The sequence below is a fragment of the Phaethon aethereus genome (assembly GCF_964289735.1).
Source record: "Phaethon aethereus genome assembly, chromosome: Z".
In the NCBI taxonomy this organism is placed as follows: Eukaryota; Metazoa; Chordata; class Aves; order Phaethontiformes; family Phaethontidae; genus Phaethon; species Phaethon aethereus.
In genome coordinates, this window is record NC_138577.1 from 49594820 (window position 1) to 49618550 (window position 23731).

At 36.0% G+C, this 23731-nt stretch overlaps 1 protein-coding gene across 1 annotated transcript in view; it reads right to left on the reverse strand.

Annotated features, from left to right (window-relative positions):
* Positions 1–21576, reverse strand: part of CNTNAP4 (contactin associated protein family member 4) — a gene marked incomplete at its 5' end in the record, with an annotated part of 237095 nt that extends 215519 nt beyond the window's left edge. Inside the window, one exon of the mRNA XM_082013630.1 lies at positions 21492–21576. Coding sequence (XP_081869756.1) covers positions 21492–21576 — 85 coding nt within the window. The remainder of the gene's footprint in view (positions 1–21491) is intronic.
* Positions 21577–23731: the final 2155 nt, after the last annotated feature.

Sequence of the window (23731 nt, forward strand, 5' to 3'; positions counted from 1 at the left end):
ATGAAAATGTATTAATCTTGCCTATAAATGTTTGATTTTTGAACTGATCGACGAACACGATTTAGGAGGAGCTATCCCCCGTGTTCCCAGCGCCGTGAATAAAGAATGCCTGCCTTTTAATACTACATTGGTGTTGCGAGGTTTATTCCCAATTTCGGTGACAGTATCTTAAATATTAATGGGAAAAACCAAGGTTAGAGAAGGCTATATCAAGATTGAGAACTTTCAAAAAAGCTCAAGTTCGGACTGCCTATAAATACTTTTTATACTCTTAATTTCACAGAGTCCTAAGAACCCTGGCCTTTAGCCGGAGAGTTCATGGTGAGCCTGCCAGGAAATAAAAAAACAAAAAAACCCCCTCCAAACAAAAAGAACCAAACTATGAAAAGCAGAGATACATGTGGGACATGGATAACTAACTCTACTTCCCTGTATTTTTTAGCAATAGTTATGGCGGACTGATATGCAGTTTCTGTCTTAAACATTTTGCGGCTTCAAGGAACCCACACCTTTCTTGGTACAACGGCTCAAGCATGTCTTGGTACGGAGTGGATCCCAGGGAAGAACAAGATCCTGCAGAGCAGAGATACAGTGAGAGGAGACACCAAGGCCTGCAGATGTGCCGTTGCCTGTTGCATCAGCTTGTTGCATATGCATGGTGTTTCTTGGAATACGGAGATTGTGGGACTTGGACTGTATAAAAATGACACCATCAGAAGTGAAAAGGGGGACCTCCACCACCAAGGAACATCAAAAGGACCAACAGAACGCTGCTGGATCCATGGGTGGTGATATCTTCCTTGCTCTCTCTCTTCCTCTTTCTCTCTCTACCCACCCCCCCCCGCCTTTGTAGAAGTATAAAGATGTGTTGCACAGGACTTGTTTGTTTAGCTGAATTGTTTAGTTAGAATAGTTGATGGTGAGTCATTTATGTAACCTCATGGCTTGCATTTTGTATTATTAAGTTGTTAAATTGGTTGTCTGGTGTCGCTTCCCCTTAATTTGGTCCAGGGGGATCACGAACTTGGTTGTTGGCCCCAGGGGGAAGGAGGTTATCCTGAAAGACTCCTTTCGGGCTGTGACATCTAAATTGGCATCATGGACAGGATACCCTTGCAAAACTGAACAAACCAGAAAGGACCAGGGCCCTTAGGGCAGCTCCTTCCTTGGGAAGTGCCTGACAGGAGAGAAAGGACAGAGGATCTTCTTGTAAAGATCCACACTGGGTGTGTGAACCCACAGTGGGCCGAATAAACTGAAGGTCTATAAAGCCCTGCCCTCTCTTCCTCGCATGGCTTGGGCTCAAAAGAATTGTTGTGGCTCGCAGGCAGTGGTTGACTGGATCACTCTTTTGGCAAAGGAACGAAAACTGCGATTGGGGAAAAGAAAGGCAACAGTCTGCGCTGTGTTGGGAGCAGCACTAATTGCCGCTCAGGAGGAAAAGCAAGCAGATAAAGAGGCAATTGAGTCCTTGCAAGAACAGATAAGAAACTTGCAAAGCCAGTTCACTGTTCAATGTAGCACTACTCAGCGGCTTCATGTAATTTTGTCACATTCACTAGACCAAGAGAGTATCTTACGGACTGAATTGCAAGAAAATGGACAGGTGTTTGGTGATCGGAGAGAAACGAGCTAATGTTCTCCCACTGAATTGGACTGTCGGGATGCTGCAGCTCTGTGGTGGTAGCTGTTCCAACTAATCCTTCCCTTCCCTTCCCTTCCCTTCCCTTCCCTTCCCTTCCCTTCCCTTCCCTTCCCTTCCCTTCCCTTCCCTTCCCTTCCCTTCCCTTCCCTTCCCTTCCCTTCCCTTCCCTTCCCTTTCCCCTTCCCTTCCCTTCCCTTCCCTTCCGTTTCCCCTTCCCTTCCGTTTCCCCTTCCCTTCCCTTCCCTCCTTTTCTCCTTCCCTTCCCTTCCCTTCCCTTCCCTTCCCTTCCCTTCCCTTCCCTTCCCTTCCCTTCCCTTCCCTTCCCTTCCCTTTCCCCTTCCCTTCCCTTTCCCCTTCCCTTCCCTTCCCTTCCCTTCCGTTTCCCCTTCCCTTCCGTTTCCCCTTCCCTTCCCTTCCCTTCCCTCCTTTTCTCCTTCCCTTCCCTTCCCTTCCCTTCCCTTCCCTTCCCTTCCCTTCCCTTCCCTTCCCTTCCCTTCCCTTCCCTTCCCTTCCCTTCCCTTCCCTTCCCTTCCCTTCCCTTCCCTTCCCTTCCCTTCCCTTCCCTTCCCTTCCCTTTCCCCTTCCCTTCCCTTTCCCCTTCCCTTCCCTTCCCTTCCCTTCCCTTCCCTTCTCTTCCCTTCCCTTCCCTTCCCTTCCCTTCCCTTCCCTTCCCTTCCCTTCCCTTCCCTCCTTTTCCCCTTCCCTTTCCCCTTCCCTTTCCTCGAACCTGTTGTCTGGCAAATAAAGTTACCTGGTACTTGACTCCATTTTGAGTCTTAATTCTGTTCCTGAGAATACAAACAAAACCTCGCTCCAGTCTGCACGTGACAATAGTCAATACTTACTGCACTCTGCTGAAATTCAATCTACAGCAGGTCAAAATTATTTTTAGGAGGTTTAGCATTTTAAGGTAGAAGTAAAAATACTATGTTTTATCCTCACAAAAGTCTCAAAAAGATACGCTCTGAAAGATGGTAATGATACTGTGCCCTAAGCACACAGTATCATTAAGTTTACTTTCTTTCTTCTGTTATTTTTTTTTCAGGGTTGGGAAGGCACTGTGTTAATGTGGAACATTAATATTTTCCATTACATAAATGAACAACCAAACAAAAAATAAAGCCCTAAGTCAAGTAGAGAAACAATCACCCTGCCCATATTATCAAAGGAATCTAAGATGAACAGCAAATAAAGAGTATCTCAGGATAGTTACCTTATGGGACTGAATGTTGTATAAGACACTCATTTTAATATAATCCATTGGCAATTCTTTTTAAGTTTAATTCAATGAGGTACTATTATACTACTCATATTGTTGTTTAATGTAATTGTTAGCTAAAAGTTATTTGAATTTACATAATAAAAATACCCTAAATTTGGGAATGAGCCAAAGTAATTTCCATAAAACAGTCATTACATTTAAAAGCTTGTATTTATTCAAAATGATGGGCCACTGCTGTTATAATGCAGCACAATTTAATAATTTTCTTTACAATTTATACATATCAAGAGAGGTTGAAAACCAGATCACTCCAGACAAACATAGTATTTTACCCTATTTCATATAGAGAAGTGTCTATATACTACGATTGTAATTATTTGCAGTTATATATGTATGTGTTAAGTCAAGATATAGAAACACAGACACTTACAGACATTCAAATTTTACACTTGGTGACATACCATGTATTTGGCTGAGTGGCATAGATTAATAACTGTTACAACAAAATCAAGAATATGAAGAAAAAATCCCTACTCAGGAACCTGGGAGAGGTATTTTTAATTATACTAAAAAAAAGGAGTTTATACAGCATACTACATGACTAAAACATTTCTATTGGGCATCACAATATTTAGGAGATTAGATAGAACTCACTGCTGTGTTACACTTGTTTTTGTGTGTTGAGGGTCTTCATTTTTACTAGATATTTTTATTAAATTTAAACCATTCATCGATTTGTGGCAGCACAGGTACATTACTCGATTTCACCAGCTTAAGAAAACAGGTGAAAGAAAAAACAATAGTACAAAATTAAATTGAATTGTTTCCTCATAATATAATAAAAAGCAAATATAAATTTAAGTATATGTAAAGAATTTTAGAAGCAATAATCCCAGAAATATTTCCAAAATTGATATTACTTAAATATTTACCAGCCATTACTACTCATATTTTATGATGTAATTTAAGAATGAATTCTGAATACATGTATAATTTTATGTCCATCATTCTGCAAATCAGTATGTTTAACTAGTATGCCTATGTTTATTGATAAGACATTCTACTTTCTGTAACAAATATCTTATTTCTTCTTGAAGTATGAAAAAATTTAATATTAAATGTGAAATTTCTTTGCTCCTCCTCAAATATAATGTTAACTATTGTTATATAAAAATCTCTCTTAAAATATATTAGGAATGTCAGTGATAAGCAAAGGGAATAAGGCTGGATGGGTAATGTGAACAAAGGAAAAAAAATTAACAGCTGTGGATTATAATGCCCCAGCTCTGTTCAGGATCAAGTCTGTTTCCCTGAATTCTGAAAACCTGATACAAGATACCACAGATCCAGAAACAAGTACCCTAAACTAACCTATCAGGGAGAATTGGTAGTGAATGACTGGCCAATACCCTGTGTAGTATAAATACAGAATGGAGGAGGAGAGGAAGGTAGAAAGCGTGCAAAACAGGCGGTAAAAACGTGTAAACCTGACTTCAGTAATATGTGAGACCTTAGAAAAATTTTGAAAGGAAAGAACGTTTATGGAAAAAGAGGTAAATGGAAAACTAGATCAAATGGAATAAAGGTTATCTAATGTAGATCATGCCAAAGTAATCTATGGTTTCCTATGACAGGCAATTTTTACATTGAAAAGCAGTGGCTGATTTTATCTATTGTTGCATGGGAAATTGCTGGTCTTTCATGCGTAGATGAGAAAAAAAGCTACATACTGCATGACAACAGGAAAATGGTAATGGGAGATACTGAGAAGAGGAGAATCAACCTGTGTGGGAATTAACAGTCTGGGAATCAAGGCATGCCCTAATTTCATTAAGACCTTGAAACAAAAAAAGAGAGATGTGTATGACGAATTCATCCCCCTGTAAAATTAGGAGGTGTCATCAATACAGAGCAGAATCAAGATATCATAAGAAAGAACTAGATGATGACAGAGTAACAGAAATAGAATGAAATCTGGCACCAGAAAGTACAAGGTCATGTACTTGACAGGAAATAACAAGAATTTCAGCTCAAGTCAGAAGCTCATTAGATAGACATGACTGAAGTATATTAGTCAGTCATGAGATGACATAAAAGTACCTACTAGTATGAATAACTGTGAAAAAGCAAGTGGATGCTTAAAATTTATCACAGTCAATTTCTGTCTCAACAAGGATTACAAATCCACACCCCAGCATCAAAGATATGGATATAAACAATTTACTGTAGGCTAGTGGTAGTGGGTAGCATCTCATCCACAACCCTCAATCATTTGAACAGACAAGAAAGAAAGAGAAAGCAGAAGATAAATAATCATTTTGTACACTCTGGACTAGGAGACTTATAGGAAGGAAAAAGTTCCTTTTTGAGGCATGAGTTTCACAGTTTACATTACACATTCACAAGGAAGAATAAAGTAGTGGGACAGAAAACAAATACTCAGATTTACTGAATGCTTGTTCTCAGATGAATGGCAAAATTCTATTGAACTAATAACACATTACAAAGCAATAAAATATACTGATGAAGTCTTGCCTCATCATATAAAACAGAAAATCTAGATTTTTAAAATGGATCATTTAATGAAAATCAACATCTTACACCTAATGATTATTTAAATTTTGCAAGTGGACTATAATTGTCGTCCATTGAGAGATATCGGATGGGCATATGGATAATTAACCTGAAGAGATCCTGCTTTATTTAAATTGTTAACATATCATATGTATGTATGCATACATAAATAACATATATGTTATATATATGTATAAGCTAATCAGGCTTTCTGAAACAATGAAAAACACAGGTGATACACAGGGATCCTCTCTTTCCACTTTTTCCTGGAGTACAATATTGCAAAGTTCTATCAAAGAAAGACAGAAAAATAAGAAAGGAAAAACATCTTTATTATACTCCCCTCATGCTGTAATAAAGCTGAAATACTGTGTAAAAGTAACATTCCAAAAAAACTTCATAAACATCACATTTTTAATTGTTTTAACAGAATTAATAAGGCCTTTGAGGTATAATTTAATTTTCAATTTACTTGCAGAATAAATCTTGCAGTCAGATAACTCTTTTTTCAGTGAAAAAGATTGGAGTTTGAGAGAAATTTGCCTTCATATTTATGAGACCAACACACACAGCTCTGAATTTGTTAGCTAAATTATCACACCTCCTATAAGTACATCAATTTTTTAGTAGAATGAAAAATTTTTATAAGCTTCTACTGTTTTGTTTACTCATGCTATAAATAAAAGGATCATTTTAGGCTGAAATGATAAAATCTTAATCTCTTGACAAACACTGAAACCTCAAAGGTACAGTGGATAGCACAAGTATGGGCTCCTTTTTCTGAAAAGTATGCATTGTCTGACAGAATTCATTCATTTTTCTCTTGGCCCTAGCTTCTCAAGTCTTTCTTCATCCTTTTCAGTGAGAGCAGTCTTTGCATGCTGGTGGAGAGGAAATATGTTGTTTGACACTTCTATTTAGCACAGCCTCCTCACATTTCCATACATAGTTGAATGTATCGCTACAAAGGCAAGAGGTTTGTGCTTTGCTGCATACTTTATTTTGTTGGCCTGTTTAAAGAAATGTGATTCACCTTTAAAGAAAACAAATGTAATGATCTCCTAACATAGCATGATGCCTAGAAAAGCACTGCACTTCATTATTGCTTAATGAATTTATGCAGTATTAAAATAAAGCTCATCTGGTCATTCTAATGAATGCTCCTGCCCTAATTAGTAATATATTGTCTATCCATTTTTAACTCAAGACAGTGTCTAACTTTAATATCAGACCATGTATTTCTTGCTATTACATCAATAACTTAAACTGATGGCAGGGGCCAGGTTGGGTGGTGAGGGAAACAGCTATTTTTTGGGGGTTTTGCCTAAATATGACACTATCAAAGACATAAATATCAAGACGAGGTTTTGAAATCAAGGGACACTTGAAATTGTACCACATGGTCAAAAACCAATTATACAGTTTTACTTGTTCTTGTGTTACATACAGTAGAACTGTAATCTATTTAACCCAACTTCACAGGAAACCCTCTGCTGAGGCAAAGACATTGCAAAATGGACAGAGCAAGGAAACCAGTTATGGTACATGTAACACATGCACTTGTATAACCAGGAATGTCGAATCAGTTTCTCTAAAACATAAAGCCAGACCTGTGACAAGATCTAGAACAAGGAGTCACCATGTTTTTTTTGAAAGTTCTTAGTCAACTTTGAGACAAAGTTCATAACTCTATCAGTTAACTGAACTCATAAGTCTAAGACAGTTCAAAGTTCATAACTCTATGGTATCTGTTTCTGATATAATTATGCAAAAATATAATTAAACCAGAAGGAATAGACAGAATGTTGATACTCCTTAAAAGGAGAAACATTATATGTGTTGCGAAGCACATACCCATAGAAAACCCTTCAACATTTAGCTGTTGGCACAGCTTTGCTAGCTTCTGTATCTTGCCACCTGCAGAAGGCATACAGTGGCCACATAGTCTATAGGCTGCCTTGCTCAGATAATCCCACAGAGAACAATCAGGAACACTCTCCATCTGGACTCCTGCTGGACCCTGTAAATTGAATCCTTCAATCTAGTAAAGAGAACACCAGTTGCCTCTAGAAGTGTTAATAAAAATCAGCTCTTTCCTAACTGCCATAATTGTTATCTCCTCTTTTGTCACAAACCAGTGTTTTCACTAAAAAAAGAAAAAAAAAAAAGCCTTTGTTCAATGGTGTGACGTAAAAAAACCAAGAAACTGTCACAACTGCTACTAATGAGAGAAAAAGAGGCAATAAAAAGAAGCTTTCTGTCATTTGGAAATGCATCACTTCTTATGGATTTAAGCTCAACACATGGTAGCTTTGAATGAGGCATCCAAAAAAAAGAAACCCCAGAAAATATTTGTGTAGAATGTTCTGCATTCGTATTTTTTTCTCTGCATGTGTATCAAAATTTAACTCTGAAGATTACTCAGAACAGTAACTAGTGATCTTTTCCTTATCATCCTCAGGCAGGTTCTGCATTTATATCTGCAATTAAACTACTTGTGTCCTGTATTATATTAATGTATGCAATTACTTACAAACATCAATAGGAAAACTATGTAAAAACTGAGCATGAAATAGAGGTGAAAGAGAGCTCTGCAATATGAAGCACATTAAAAAGATGCAAACGTGTTAAATGTTTTCATTAAAATAAATTTAAAAATCATTATTTATTGTAAAAAACACAACCCCCACCTGTATACAAAGTAATTTTTTACATCTGGATTTGCAAATTACAAGTGCTATCTTGCCAGCTTAAAGAATTCATTTATATTATGCATAAAAATATTATGAAGTTAACTTGTGAGAATTAAATTATAAAGAGTTCTTCCTTCTTTGCATTTTTGGTTTTTTTTCCAGATTTTGAGAAATAAGGACAAAAGTTATCTGACACTACAATCAATTCTCACATCAAAAATAAAAAATGGCTAAGATGGACAAGGACTCTGAGACTCAAAACAAGGCAAAAATCAGGCAATATATTTAAAAGGTCTTGCTGTTTTACAGGTGCTGACATCAGCTAGGTACCTGCTAAAGTCCTTTCTTCGACAGCCAGGACTGAAACGCCAGAATTTAAGATCCTTGAGAGCTGCATGCAGATTGTTCATTCCTTCAGTAAGATAGCTCATTAAATGCTTTTATTTTCTGTTCCACAATTACAAAGATTAGATCTTAAAAATAACCTTGGCAAGCTTTCATTTTGTGCAATTGTTTGATTACTGGAGTTTCACAGAAGGTGTACGATACCAGAACACAGCATAAAAACTCTACAAGCTAACAACACTGTACATGCAGTGTTGACATGCAGAAACAACCTGTGTGAGTAAACTCATTTGCTAGAACAGAAGATGATGTGTTGATAGGCTATCAGCAGTACACATTTTAAGTGGCTGTTAGGCTCTTCCCTTTTTAATGCGTTGTTGCTTCAAATATTCATGTACATGCAAGACTTCCAAGCTGGAAGGATCTATCTCCGTCTACTCATATCACGATTAAAACTTCACATTTCTCAGTAACGGTAAGAAAAGGTAAAATGCAGAGTAGCAAAGACCAGTCTTGGTAGCCAAACCACGTGTCAGAAATAGATGCAATTCCAGCTCTTGGAGAACTTGTCAGGGAAAAAAATGAGGCAACGGTAAAAAGAAACAACCTGACATCTGAATTTCTGATACTTGATGCCTGCAAAAGGGAATGGAAGTACTTTACAAAATACTGTGTCACTGGCAGAGCACTGGATCTGCAAACCTTTGTTTTGATTAATCATGTAACATTATTTCATGCTACAGGAAACTTCAGCACTGAAAAAAACTAAAAATTAATCAATTAAAAAACAAATCAAACCAAACAAAAAAATGTAGAAAATGTTTTTTCTACAAATATTTTCTGCACCTTAGGAAATTATAGATATTTCTAAGTAAATGAATGCATTTTCAATTCCTTCAAAACTTTGGGTTTAGCATCATTCTTTACTTCAAATTTTCTTTAGAAAACACAGTAGACTAAGCCATGGACATTTGTGTTTTACCCATGTCCATATTCTAGAACTCCAACAGCAGTATTATATGTCAGTCTGCTGGAAATTCAATTTTGACATATAAGCCACAAAATCGGACTTCTCAAGCATAATTTAAAAAAATATCTAAAAAGCTACACAAGTACAAAATTAGTAAGGGGGAAATTCATACTGTAGTTGCTCAGCAGTGGTAAATTTGTGACTGAGAAATGATCTGATATGGAGGACAAGAAGACCCAAATGCAGAAGGGTTTACAAAGACTGGGAGCAAGAATGCCGGAGACAGAATGACTCGCTGTTGTCTTGAAACCACCCTGGAACACCAACAAGCCCGCAGGGCCAGCTTTGGGCAGCAGAGTTGGGTGAAGGGATGGACTCAATGGCAGACTGAGGTGCACTGTGAAACCACTTACAGGATTGATGCTGGGGCAAGTGTGTATAAGGCATCTGCTCATGAGGCATCTTTGCAGACTCCTTTTAGAACTACTTATTGCAGTAGGCTTCTGCTCAATGTTCAATTTTTTTTATATATATATTTAAGCACAAATATGTGTTTAATTCACTTTAAGGGGTACAATAAAAATTCCTCAAGAATAGTTTAACTTGTAGAAGAACACCACTTACTATTTTAAAAAATGCTTGATCTTCTTCTGAGTCTTGCAGTTAGGCTTTGAAAATAAAATCTGTCAGTCTGAAGAAATAACACAATTCCTCCTTCATGACGAAGTGTGTGTTCTAATACAAATAGTAGTCTATGATCTGGCATATGATTTCTTCTCTCAATGATGACAAAGATTAATTGTGAGAAAAATGATAATGAATTATTTGATTGGAAGAAATTTAAGTGGATCATGATATTACTTTCAAATACTTTTAGGCAGACATTTAAAGGATAAAACAGACCACTATTTATATTGCAAGTGGGTAACACACTGACTGCTTACCACCCACTGCCATTTACCACCAATTTACCTGGTCATGTTTTATGAGAGATTACAGTTTAAGAAACATTCAGTATTTTACAGTGTTCTATTCTTAAAAAGGATTTTGCACTAAACAGTACCCGATTTTCTGACTGAAACTGTCCATTACTGCAAGTGTGGTTTTAACATGGTTTTAGCAGTGCGGTTCCAAAGTCAGAAGAACTCCTTCACCACAGCTTTCATCTACAGATACCTCTCTACTGATAAGAGGAAGGGTAGGAAGATAAGGATCACCAGAACATTTCAAAATCCTCATGAGTCTGGGTCTTCAATATTTAGGATTGTTTTGTATTGTATTATATTAATCCAACACGAATGACTGAGAGAAGGAGACATATCCAACTTGAGATGTTGTTTTCCAAAAATACATCTACATTATTTAAAGACACTAAAATAATATGCATAATTAAATATATATGGAATCAGTAAATCGTAATACCTCTGTTATTCTCAAACAACAATGCAGGTGTGAAAGATGAATCTCATTAAAAAAAATCTGCTGATAAGCAGTTACAACATTCAACAGGATGTAGATACAAATAACTATAAATAACTATAAAAGCAAACATGTAAATATGAATGTCATATTCAGTATTTCCTAAGTAAGCCATTGTCATCCATCATACCATCAATTTACTGATATTAGTTCATTGGCAGATTTTTGATTCATGCCTTTCAATCTATAATGTTCAAGTATGCACAACCATGCACTGAAACTTGACATAATTTGATTCCACTCAACATACATTTTCAGCACCTGTGGCAGTATCTTAGAAACACATCCACTGAGACATTACAAAAATATATTAGAAACATCAAAACAGAAACTAGCCCCTTCAATACCTCCATCACACATACACACTTTACTAGAGGTGAGAGTTAGGTAAGAGAATTCTGTTAGAATTTCTCAGTCTGTCCTTACCAAGATTATCTACACAGAATACATTACCATCCTTCCCAAGAAACAAAATGGTGTCAAATTTCTAAGTAGTTGCTGTAGAGATAGAAGAAGGAAAGAAATCTTTGCCATGGTAGATTTTTCTCTCTCCCCTTCCGCCCCGAAAACATAACACAAGAGGGTGAAAAAACCTTATGTTCTACCACTGCATCCTAAGGATAACAGAGATCAAGTTCAGCATAACTGTGAATCCATTCCTTACCCATTGCTCAAAATTTGGAGCAGTCTCACTGGATGTCCACCACTTCTGGGCTACAGCAGGCTAGCAAATAGATGTAGACATTTTGCAAAGGGTTAAAAAATAACAACCCTTCACTGGAGATGGCAAAAAAATGTGCATATTGGTACTTGCACATCAATCATCTTTTTCCCCAGTCTCTATCTCTTAAGTTCTCTGTTTTCCTGCCAAAGGAGAATGAATCAGGACAGAATAAAGCACAACCATACAGCATAAGGATGATCTATGAGATAATCACACTTCACAAAAGTCAAAAGAAGTTTACAGTTGAGTACAAATGAGTTTTTTTGAGCCCTCAGGGAGGAAAGAGAAAAAAGAGAAAGAAGATATCATTCCCCAAAGCACATTAAAAATAGACAAGGAGTAGATGGTGAAAAGCGAACTTCTGTAAAAGAAACTAATACATTTCCTAACATATCTTAAAGACTACTTCAGCACAGTGCTATAGTTACCTTTTACCTTTCACCTGTCACCTGTGCCCAGGACAACAGAAAATTTTACACTGATTTATTGCTATATGCACTATAATTTTCACCCATCTGAAAAAAGTACATTGATAGTCTCTTACTGTAACAGTGGGACTATCAAATCCAAACAAAGGTTTGGTAGCTGATTCATCTATCATTGAATTGCTTCTGTATTTTATTTTGTTTAACTATTTACTGAAGTCAGAATAACATTTTTACACCACTGTGCCATGAGCAAAACCCTGCCATAGTCCTTTTCTTGTGCCAGGCTCATCACTGTCATCTAGAACTTCTAAAAACACATTAGGAAATGAGATAACAAATCCCTGTGGCTGTGTTTCTCCTATTTACAAGGAGAGAGACATATATTTACATTTATACATATGTTTTATGTAAGAGTAAACAAGCTAAACTCATGTTTGTTGGGGTTTTTTTATGGGTCATCGTACTGGCAAACAGGTTTTATGATGATCCTTCCTGTCTCCAAGAAATCTATTTTCAATCTTCATTACTGAAGGACATGTCTACTCTGTGGAAAAGCAGAATCTGAGACAGACTTTGCTTGATGACAGAAAACTAATCACTGCAGGGTACAGTGGAGCTCCAGAGCACACTGACATGGTGCAACTGAAAAACAGCTCTACAAATTCTACATTCAGGCTGATAAAACTAAGAGTTACTGCAACGCATCTTGTCAATTGGAGAGCAGAACTTAGCAATCTCCACTGTGCTCCACTGCATTCAGATACTCCTGAAAGTACTAAGTTTTGAGCGGCTATTTCACCCCTGAAAATTAAAATCAATCATCTTAATGGTTTAAAAAAAAAAATACTACCATTGGCTCAGAAAAAAAGAACAGTAGTTTTTCATTGCAGGCATACAAATTCCCTAACCACAGGAACTAGCTAAAATTCTAAATGTCTTTTTCTCCTCATATTTATTTTTTGTCAAGCAGGACAATTGAGTGATTATTGTTTGTTACACAGTTCTGTATCTGAGTCCTCCAAACAAGGCAAAATGAAAAGACTGGTACATAGAAAGGAAATAAAGAGACCAGTTATATTAAAACTATGCAGTATATCACTGTTGAATGAATATTCAGCTCATTCTTTCTAAAGCTTTTATGCAATATTTAGTTAGGCAAAGCTCCCATTGATTTCCCTAGGAGCTTTATATGAATAAGGTCATTGAGAAACAGTGTCATTTTTCACCAATTTAAAAAATCTTAGTTACTAAAGATTGCATTTTTTTTCTAAAAAAAGAATGGTAAGTCTCACCATGATTACAAACTATTGCAAACTAGACTGCTGCATAGTAGATAGGCATCCTGTCATTGGTCAGGAAAATAAGTTACAGTGAGAGCCACAGTTTGTTAGCTTGGAGCATAAAAGGGCTTCCTATCCTGTATAACAGTCAGCTTATAACCATCGTTAGATGCTAAATAGTAAAAAGGTTTTAATGTAACCATAGAAGTATCAAGATACTTTTATCTGTTTCATCACTGTTTTATGAAAAGAAAAGCTGTAGCATTCTGCTGATTTTGTTCATAAAACAGTCTCTTTTCACTCTATGTTTTCTTTAGAAGCAAAAATGTTACATGTTTTGACAAGACTGGGGTTAAAATGGAGCTTTAATCATGGCTTGTCAAAGAGACGGAAAGATCAGACTGTCTCGCATGGGTAGAATAGGCAATTCCAACTTATTTAAGTTAATGAAATTTCACTTTACCAGAACATTGTCAACGGTTGAAATACCTGTATATTTCATCTTTTCAGTAGTGAAAGATGGTCTCACTGGTAGGACATTTCCAGCTCCTCACTTAATCCCTATATTTTGTCTAGGTCTGTCAATAGCAGCAGCCTTAACCCTTGGGAAATCAAGGAGAAGCCACTTACCCAAACACAGACAAGGAAGACTTTGGGAGCTTCAACATGAATGTGTTGGGCATTGCCAGTGATTACTGTACAAGGCAGCCAGTATGGCTTGCTATACTTTTTTCTAACATTCATTTAGGGTCAGATATTTTGGTGTAACTGGAATCCATTCATTTAAGTTTTGATGTCTACAAAGCCTACAGCTGACTAGTTATCTAGATGCAGAATCATAATCAGTGGTGAGACAAATGTTACTATTAAGATAGATAAGTAACTTTTCATGCAATTTCTTCCTTCTGTCTTCCCCATGACTTCTCCCTGTAAGAATTATTTTTTCTCTCATGTGATTAAAAAGGGACTTAGCTAGCTCAGAAGCAAATATCCACGTTTCAGATTTTTAATTTTAGACAGATAAATCCCATTATTCCTGTCTTTACAGGAGCCACCAGAGTTCAACATATATCTCAAAAGTAAGGCATATTTGCTAATAAATGAAGAAGTAAAAATTCAGGAAAAATCTCCCTTCTGCAGCTCCTATATAATTATTTCTAATTCAAAATGTCTTCCGGATTCCAATTAGTATTTTATTATTAATACTGCATAGCAGTAAACATCATATGACCTCTACCATAATTCATAATCCTGAAGAAAAAAACTTTCCCCTTTCCTCAAAATTTTGAGATAGTTACAGAATATCCATGTTGAGCATATCCAGTCTAATGTAGAGAGACAGCACAATGATAAAGGCAAATTAACCAAAGCGATTCAGGCTCCCTTTATGCAACTCACCCTGTTTGCAGCATCACTTTTACGATGTGTGTTACGCTCTGAAGGTCTTACTCTTGCTGTCTTTTTCAAAACCTCTGCTCTAGACCTTCTCTAATAATAACTTATTTTGTTTGCTCTCCCAGTGATGTTGTTCATTAGGTTATATGGTATCTGAGTAATAATATTTTTTGTATCCTGTTTAACCACATACTTTATGAAACTTCATTTTTTTCATTGTTTAGAATTTTCTTTAAAGGTGTATTTTTTACAATAACCCTGGACCTGTCAAAGAGATATAGCTGGGGATTTTTGGTGGCAAATCTTAAATGTAATCAGGAAAAAATCTTTATAAAACTATATTTTTAGGAACAACTTAGGTTTTAAAAAAAACTTTCTATTTAGGTTTAAAAATGGACAGATAAACACCTGAAAAAGAGTGAGATCTTCTTCAGCTATGAACTGAATAAAGAATGATATTAGTAATAAGAATAAATTCAAATATTCCAACATGCTGTTTCTAATCTAGTTTTCTCTCAAGACCACATATGTATGTTAACTGCTAAAAGATTGTTATAAAAACAAACAGGCACTCTAACAGCAAGGAACAAGCAGTAGCTTATTCTCAAACACAACCAAATAATGAGATATACTTAATAAAAAAGTAATTAGATCCACTACCCAGCTGGATAGATTTCCTAACCATACTTCTTCTCTATCCTTTGAGATTTAAAACCCTAGAGGTAGTTTTCTTCACTAGTCTATTAAGTGAGTATGGTATTTAAATAATAATTCTGTAGTTACTAATTTTAATCTACTTAAAATGTCAGAAGTTTCCAGGTTTTCAATCACTTTTCAAATTATTGCACTGAAAATACATATTAAGTAGAATATAAACAGTATCATTTTTACCTCCCAGTACACACTACATTTCACTTACTAAAAAATATCAATACAATTTATAATAAACACTGAAAACTCTCTTCTGAAACGCAAAATAATTGGACACCAACCCTCCTCTGCATTTCACAGAGTTAATTCAAGGTTACTAACAAAGGCTTCAACTGATGGAAGGAAACCTATAGAGTATTCCTTTGCCGAAATTAGTGTGTAAAGTTATACTTGCACATATGTTAAATGCAAACATACAACAGATAAGTAAGCATGATAAATACATAAGTATAAAATACTGCAGAGTTAAAATTTCTTACAAACAAATAAAGCAAAACCATTTTCATTGTGACAACATATTGTATCCTCTATAGATTTTATGTTATTTTCAGTTTAGAGAGAAAACTTTTGTCATAATTATATTTACATAATACATGCTGGTGTATTGAGGCACACATACCTCTTTTTCATTTTTAATCTAAAAGTCATGCACAACCCCAACTGCCAAAGTTACAAGTTGTAAGTTACAAAAAGTATTTTATATTCAGGAACTACCAGATCAATCTACCAAAACATTTAACCTCAGTCATACTTAACACTGAAGAAAACCCAAGCAATTGTACCGAAACTTGTAAAAGCAGTGTTATCACTCTTGTTTTGGTTCCCTCTTCATAAAACTCTCTCTGAAAACTGAGAGAGAAGAGCAAATTTTAACTTTTCATTTCAGAAACCTCTTAAACACATTTAATGTGTACTTCTGGAGTCAGAGACAGACATGACTAATTTTGATATTTGGTACTTCTTTAACATTCTTAACAAATTGCCTAGTGTGTTCTAGGAAGGACAGCCTTTTGAATTAGTGAGGGATCTCACTGCCCCCAGCTCTGTTACCACCTTGTTGAGAGCAACTAACAAGGAATAAGCATGTAAAAGTACTGAGAAGCAGTTCTAACTTTGCCACAAAAGAGAACTCCAAGCCCATGCAATACTGCAGACTAGACTCTCAAAATTACAAGTAGCACCAAAGCACAAGGTCGTTTTTGGGGAAAAGAAAATAAATATCTGAAAGATGTAATGCTTCATTCAAGTGTTCTTTGATTTTCTTGTTTGGGGTGGGGAGGTTGTAGGGGTGAGAAGGGATGGCGGAGAGATTTTACCTATTTTTTCCCAGCTAAACTTGTTAGAAGCTATGCAATTGTGGTTGTTGAAGTTCTTACAGAAGATGAATCAGTAGGCAGAATACTGGCAAATATATCATATGAGACATACTAATATATGACAAACTATTTGATTTTTTCTACTGCAGCATAGAATTGTTCAGAAAAAATACTGAACTTGAGCATTGTATCTCATATACAATGATAGAATTCTATTTTGTGAGACCTACGTAATTGGATACAACACCTTAGTTAAAGGTTGTCTTTCTTACGGTGAACATAGATGTACAGTTACATCTACTTATTATGTAAGAAATAAATCAGAATGGCCATGACTGCAGAATTATCAAGATGTGAAGAAGATAGTGATTAGTCTGGATCTCCTGACTGATACTTAGCAAAACCACAGTAGATCCTAACACATAATGAGAATGTTATTACTAATACTGACAACATAGTTTACATATAACCTACTGCATTTTCTTTCTATAGTTGATTCTATCCCGCCTCGACAATGTCATTACTTGTCTGTCACTATCCATCAATCATGACCACATTTGCTCCATCCAACCTACTGACTGAGCCCAGGGACAAATATGTGCATGGGAATTTGAAAGCTTAGAGAAATGGGATGCAAATTGTTGATCATACTCAGTGTAATCAACCCAAGGTCTTTCTATGAATTCTTAACCTTGAAAGTCTGAAATAAATTTTGATAGATTTTTCCATTGGTATTATTTTAGATTTGATGTTGCTACAAGCTTTTGACGTTACTTTACTAAAAAAACATGAAAAATATACTAGAGAAGTCTGTAATGGTTTATTCATGTAAATAATTGCCCAGAGATGGCCTGATCTCTGATGGGGTCGCCATTGCTATCTCAGACCGAAGATAGATAATAATAAACAGCTTAATATTAATGAGACTAAAAAAATTAAGGAAGTTTCTACTTTCTCCTCCAATACAGTTCACATCAACCACAAACTAATGGTAAAAGAATTACATTTTCATTTAGGTTGTTTGTGATAAACATTTCAGTATATTTTTAATGCAATTCCATAAAGTTATCAGATAGTCTGTGGAACAGTTTGGTACTGATGATTAACATCAGAATTAAATTAGTTTATGAGTTAAGATACAATATTTTTCTTTTAGCAAGTAATCTCTTCCCTGAGGATTTTACTTGTACAATGACTTGCATCTGATAATATAATCAAGGCATGTGATCACTCAGTTGAAAAATTCAGCATCAATAACAGACATTCTCTGTCAGCTTTAGAGTAGGTCTTCTACTGCAGCATTAGCAAGAAATCACTGATATTTAAAAATAATAACAACAGTAATAATGATAATAAACACTTCTGTATTTATAGAAATTATGATCATTACAATACAAATATGAAAATCTGAACTGATAAAAGCATCTGTAAAATGGGAGAGTTTTAAAAAAGTAGGTATATAAGTAGGTATAAAGAGGTGAGAATTTACATGAAAAGTCCCTAATTTGTTCTTTTTATTTGCATTTACTGTCAGAATTAACCTTAATAATTTTTAGTCACAGTTGAGTTGATATTTGTAGAGGGATTAATTATGTTTTGTGTAACACTTCAAATTTAGAGAGTTAAAAAAAAGAGTACTGCACCTATTAGAGTAGCAATTTCTGGCAAGTTCTCAAGGGCTTATTTAGTAACTTGATGATTTACAGCTGTAGAGCCAGTTCCCAATAAAAGAAAAATGTTTCCCAGCTCCATTGAAAGAAACTTACAGGAGTAATTGCTTTAATCCTTCATTTAAAACTCACATTTGACCTTATACAGTTACTTACTCAAGGCTGTGCACTTCTAACTTCTAATTCTTTGTAAGGAAGAAAACATAGGAAAGCATGAAGCAGAACTACTATGGAACTTTTAAAAGATTTGAGTTTCCAGCAGCAATTATTACCTTTCTTGACTGGAAGTGTCAGTGTTATTTTTCAGGGGAAAAAACCCCAAACAACCAGACAAAAAAAAACAAACAAAAAACGCCTACAAAAAACAGGAATAAATATTCGTATTCTAGATGATAGAGTCTATCACCTTCAGATAACCTGAGAACTTCAAAATCATTCTACTCAAAAGAGGAATACTGTGAATCCTTTAAGACATAAATAATTCTGAACACATCAATTTTTGATACAAGAAATTTTCTTTATACAACTAACTTAGTAACATTAGCATTGACACTTGAAGGTGAAGTGTAAAGGTCTTTACTTTGGTCTTTTCTTAATGGCAGCTGGTCTGAAGAAGGACAAAACAAAACTTAGGTATTCAAGAAATATTAAAGAAATATAAAATTAAAAGAAGAAAAATAGATTAATTTAAAGGAAGGATTAAAAAGAAAATCTATTTTCTTTGATGATTGGCAACCTACTGGATAATCTAGCCATCAAAATTCATGTATGAAAACTGAAATTTCCCTGTTTTGTAAATGTATTTGGATACATTAATGTCAATAGTAGAACCACCTATTGAAAAGGAGTTCAATTCCTGGTCAACTGCTCAAGAAGAAAGGAGTAAAGTATGTTCAAATGAGTAGATAATGACTGCTGCATATATCTACTATAATCAGTAATTATGAAAAACCTTTTCTCCTGAGATAATTCTATGAAATCTAACACACTAATCAAATTCATACATTGATAGATAAGATGGAAACTGTCACTTTTAAAACAAACTTTCACACAGAATTGTTCACTTTCAAAGTAATGTATATATCTATAAAGGGATTTTATTTTTTTTTTCCAGATTAGATATTAAATAATATGCATGAGATTGGTCAAGTTCTCTTCGCATGCTGGAACTTACTCCACCTTAATTTAAATAATTTCATTTGCTCTTCCCACAATCAGTTTCCTTGCCTGTAGCATGGGGGAGTTCTTACTTTGTCAGTTCAGATGAGCATTTTGACATAAGAGTTAGGACTCATTAATAAATACGGGTAATATACATTTGTAATACTAGCATATATGTGAAAAATCTGTTAATTCAGGTCACTCATTTGATACTGTAATTGAATTTGGCTTGGTTTTGAGAAGCGTTTGAGAATGCCAGTAACAAATGTATTTCATTCCTGATTTGTTTTATCCTTCATAATCCTGTACTGGAGAGAATCTCGAGCCTTTTCCTCAGATCTTGCTTCCTAAATTGTAAGAGTGACCTCTAGTGCTTTACTGCTTTGCTGTGTGATGCAAGTCTTTTTTACAATGATTTTAGTACGCCTCCCTGTAAGCAACTGATTTAGTTTTGTGCTTAGTGCCAAATGCTATTAATGTGCAATTCAGTTATCATTGTCTTGTGAAAATGGATGTATTCATAAACTGTACAATGCAGAATGATGAAGAGAATTAAAGCTGTGGCTGGATTGAAGCAGGGTGTTTAACAAGAGGAACTTAGTATTCATGTTTAGGGCTACACTATGCACTTGAGTATCAAATGAGATATCATTACCGAATGACAGCACAAGATCATTTTGGTGCTGCAGTGTGAATGTTTGGCTCATGGGAGCATGTTTAGTTTACAAACCATCCATATGCAAAACCCTAGGCTATAGACCCATAGAGCACTTCAAACTTCTCTGCCATTGCTCAAATGTTTCCAGGGAGCTGTCCCCTGCCACTGAGATGTAAGGTTATTCCTGAACATTCCGCCTTGCTTCGGCATGCATTTTCTTCTCATAGAGGCATTGCTCCTGCCCTCCTCATTCCTGTAAAGGCACAATCAGTGCCTTTACAGGAAGAGGAGAAAATGTGCTCAGTTCAGGTTATGAGCATCTGGCATTTAGGCTACTGTTCTACCGCATATATGCAAAATGAAATCCTTCAGCTTGCTGAAGCTGAATGAAATGGAACAATAATATCTCAGAGCTATTACCGAATGACAAAACCCCTGAAAATTTGTTTCTTGATAAGTTTTTTCTCTTCTTTTTATGTAAAGATAATTAATCTAATTCAACACTGAAAACGGAGATTTTATGTATATATCAGATTTGCCTCCTAGAGGGCAGATTGTCTTTAAAACTGTAATCACTATCTTTATTTTGCAATACCACCCTACTGGCTAACTATGTATTACTCTTTTTTTAAAAAAAAACTTTCTGCTGAAACTGATAGCGTTCTCTTCTTTAGTCATGCATGAACAATACTCCCTAAGCAACCAGTGCAGAGACCATAAAGTCTTGCTATCCACATTTTTCCTTCTTATATTTGTACTGCTCTTGAAATGCATAGTAATGTTTATTAGACTTATTTGAGTGCCAGCTTAATTCAAGAGATGCAGATGTCAGCTTTCAAAACTATGAATTGCTAAAACCCTATCTGAAACACTACACAATAGAAATCTGCCAGTAATTTCCATGTAAAACAAAATTCCTTGGAAAATGCTGCACTTCCAAAGAGAAAACAAAAATGAAAATGGGGCTGAACAGGCATCCCTTAGTAAAAAGCTACTTTCAGATACTCTTAGACTGTAAGCTTTATAAACAATATTCTGTACCTAGACTCATGTCTGAAATTATTGGATTTTAGAATATTTTCAGCCTAGCAGCTTGCTGTTATTATTTCAAAGCAGTAAACATTTGTCTCAAAAATCATATTTATTCTAAATGCAAATAACATATCCCAGAAGTTTTCAAAACACTCTGGATTGAGTTTTAAATCATATGCAATACTTACATTTATTCCCTGCCACTGCTGTGTGCCAGTTATAAACAGACAGGAGAAACAGCAGCTTCAAGAAGATTTCAGGGGCAGAATCCATGTTCACATTCACTGAGGCACCAAAAAGAATCAGAGTATTAGGAAACAGCTGCTCTGTACTTCAGTCCTGCTCCTGCCTCTTCTCACTGCCTCTCTGCCTCTTCTCGCAGTGCTTCCCAGTGGCCAGACACCTCAGTCGAATGCACTCTGCATCTCCGCACACATACACACACCTCCAAATCTGCTTTTCCCTCTAACAGCAGCAATCCCTGAAGAGCAGCAGCGAGAATCTCTCCTTCAATTTCACAGAATCACTCAGGGCTAAATTGCCAGGCTCCCCTGCACCGCTCGGTGACTGAAGCCTCACGCTTGCAGCGCGTCCTGGACACCCCTTGTGGTGACAGGTAGGAAATGTGGGGCGCTGGTGAAAGCCAGGAAAAAGACAGAGCAGCCAGCACATGAGCACTGAGACACAGCTGCTTGCTAGGTGCTTGCCCTGGCCAGTTCTTTGTCGTTATCTTTTTTTTTTTTTTTGGGGGGGGGGGGGTTGGGGAGGGGAGCGAGGGGGAGAGGAGAGCATTAACTAGGCATGCTTCGGTTCCTTGTGTTTTTTCAGTGTGTTAATTTTTTACATTTTCAGCTGCAATAGCATTACAAATTCTGCATTCTTGAATGAACACATTTTGCTGGTAGTAGAGAATCTAGGCTTACAAGTAAAAAGAGCAGTCTATGTATGAAGTGAGTGTAGGACCGAATGATGCTGCCCCTCAGATAAATGCAGAATGAATGTCTGTGGTTGGGATTATTGTTATTAATGCTGACATTAAAGAATTATATTCTCAACCCCCATGAGTAAACTCTTATAATGTAAACATATGATTGTGCTAAGCTTTCCCCAAAAAACTGTACCCCCAAATACCCACATAGAGCACATTTTGTTTTCTATAGTTTTGCAAAGAGGAAGGTATCTTTAAACTGTCCTAATGTTTGTACTTATGTTACATTGGGAAATAGTTTTTTTTGGTAAAAAGCATCAGAAGAATTTTAGATCATCATATTTAAACTATATCCTAAAAGTGTTTTTTTGCAAAACAGGTTAAATTGCTGTGTATGTCAACTATAGAACAGTTACAGTCCTCAAGTATGGGAAATAACCTGCTTATTAGCAAATTCCTGACATTAACAAAGGCAAAGGCTGCATTTAAGGACTACATCAGTGGTTCCATCACTGTTGCTTCTGGAGGGCTTCCACTTTACAGACTGTCTTTATATTTTGGCAGAAATTACTATGACAATGCACTACAAAAGGACATTCCTAGATAATGTGAGGTGCATAAACAGCAGAGTTAGCAATTACAAATGTAGCCCACTGGCCCAAATTTTGTCTTCCTACTTCATGTGGACTGTTTAGGAGCTCAGATATGCCAATCATTTTTTCCATCCAAAAGGATTTTGGTGTCTCTGGGTAAGACATTGGATAGCATATTGATGAATTTCCTTCTTGCATGTTGTAGAGACTAGGCATTTTAACACAAATGGACATGTACCTACCTGAAAAGAGGTTGTAGTGACATGGGTGTCCGTCTCTTCTCCCAAGTTACAAGTGATAGGACAAGAGGAAACAGCCTCAAGTTGCACCAGGGGAGGTTTGGATGGCATATTAGGAAAAATTTCTTCACCAAAAGTGTTATCAAGCATTGGAACAGGCTGCCCAGGGAAGTGGTTGAGTAGCCATCCTTGGAGGTATTTAAAAGACATGTAGATGTGGTGCTTAAGGACATGGTTTAGTGGTGGACTTGGCAGTGTTAGGTTAATGGTTGGACTTGATGACCTACCTTAAGGGTCTTTTCCAACTTAAATGATTCTATGTAGAACTCTTTGGTGTCAGGAACAACTCTGGGACAGAGAGAAAATGTGAATTAAGCCCCAGAAGCTTCTGAACTTCAGTTGCTTATTTAAGTCAACATCCTCAGCCCTTGAAAGATGCTCTGATTCAACTAGAGAAGGAAGAGTATGCTGTGTTTTGGTTTCATACTACCTCAATCAAACTAATTTAGGTTTTACAAAAATATATTCAAGGTTTGACCGAAACAGCAAAAATAAAAATGTTAAACAACAAAAAAATATTTTGAAAGGTGCTTAATGAAGCTTTGGGGTTTTTTGCTATTTTTGAAATAGCAAATCAGCATGATTAAGATTAAAAACACCTATTTCTA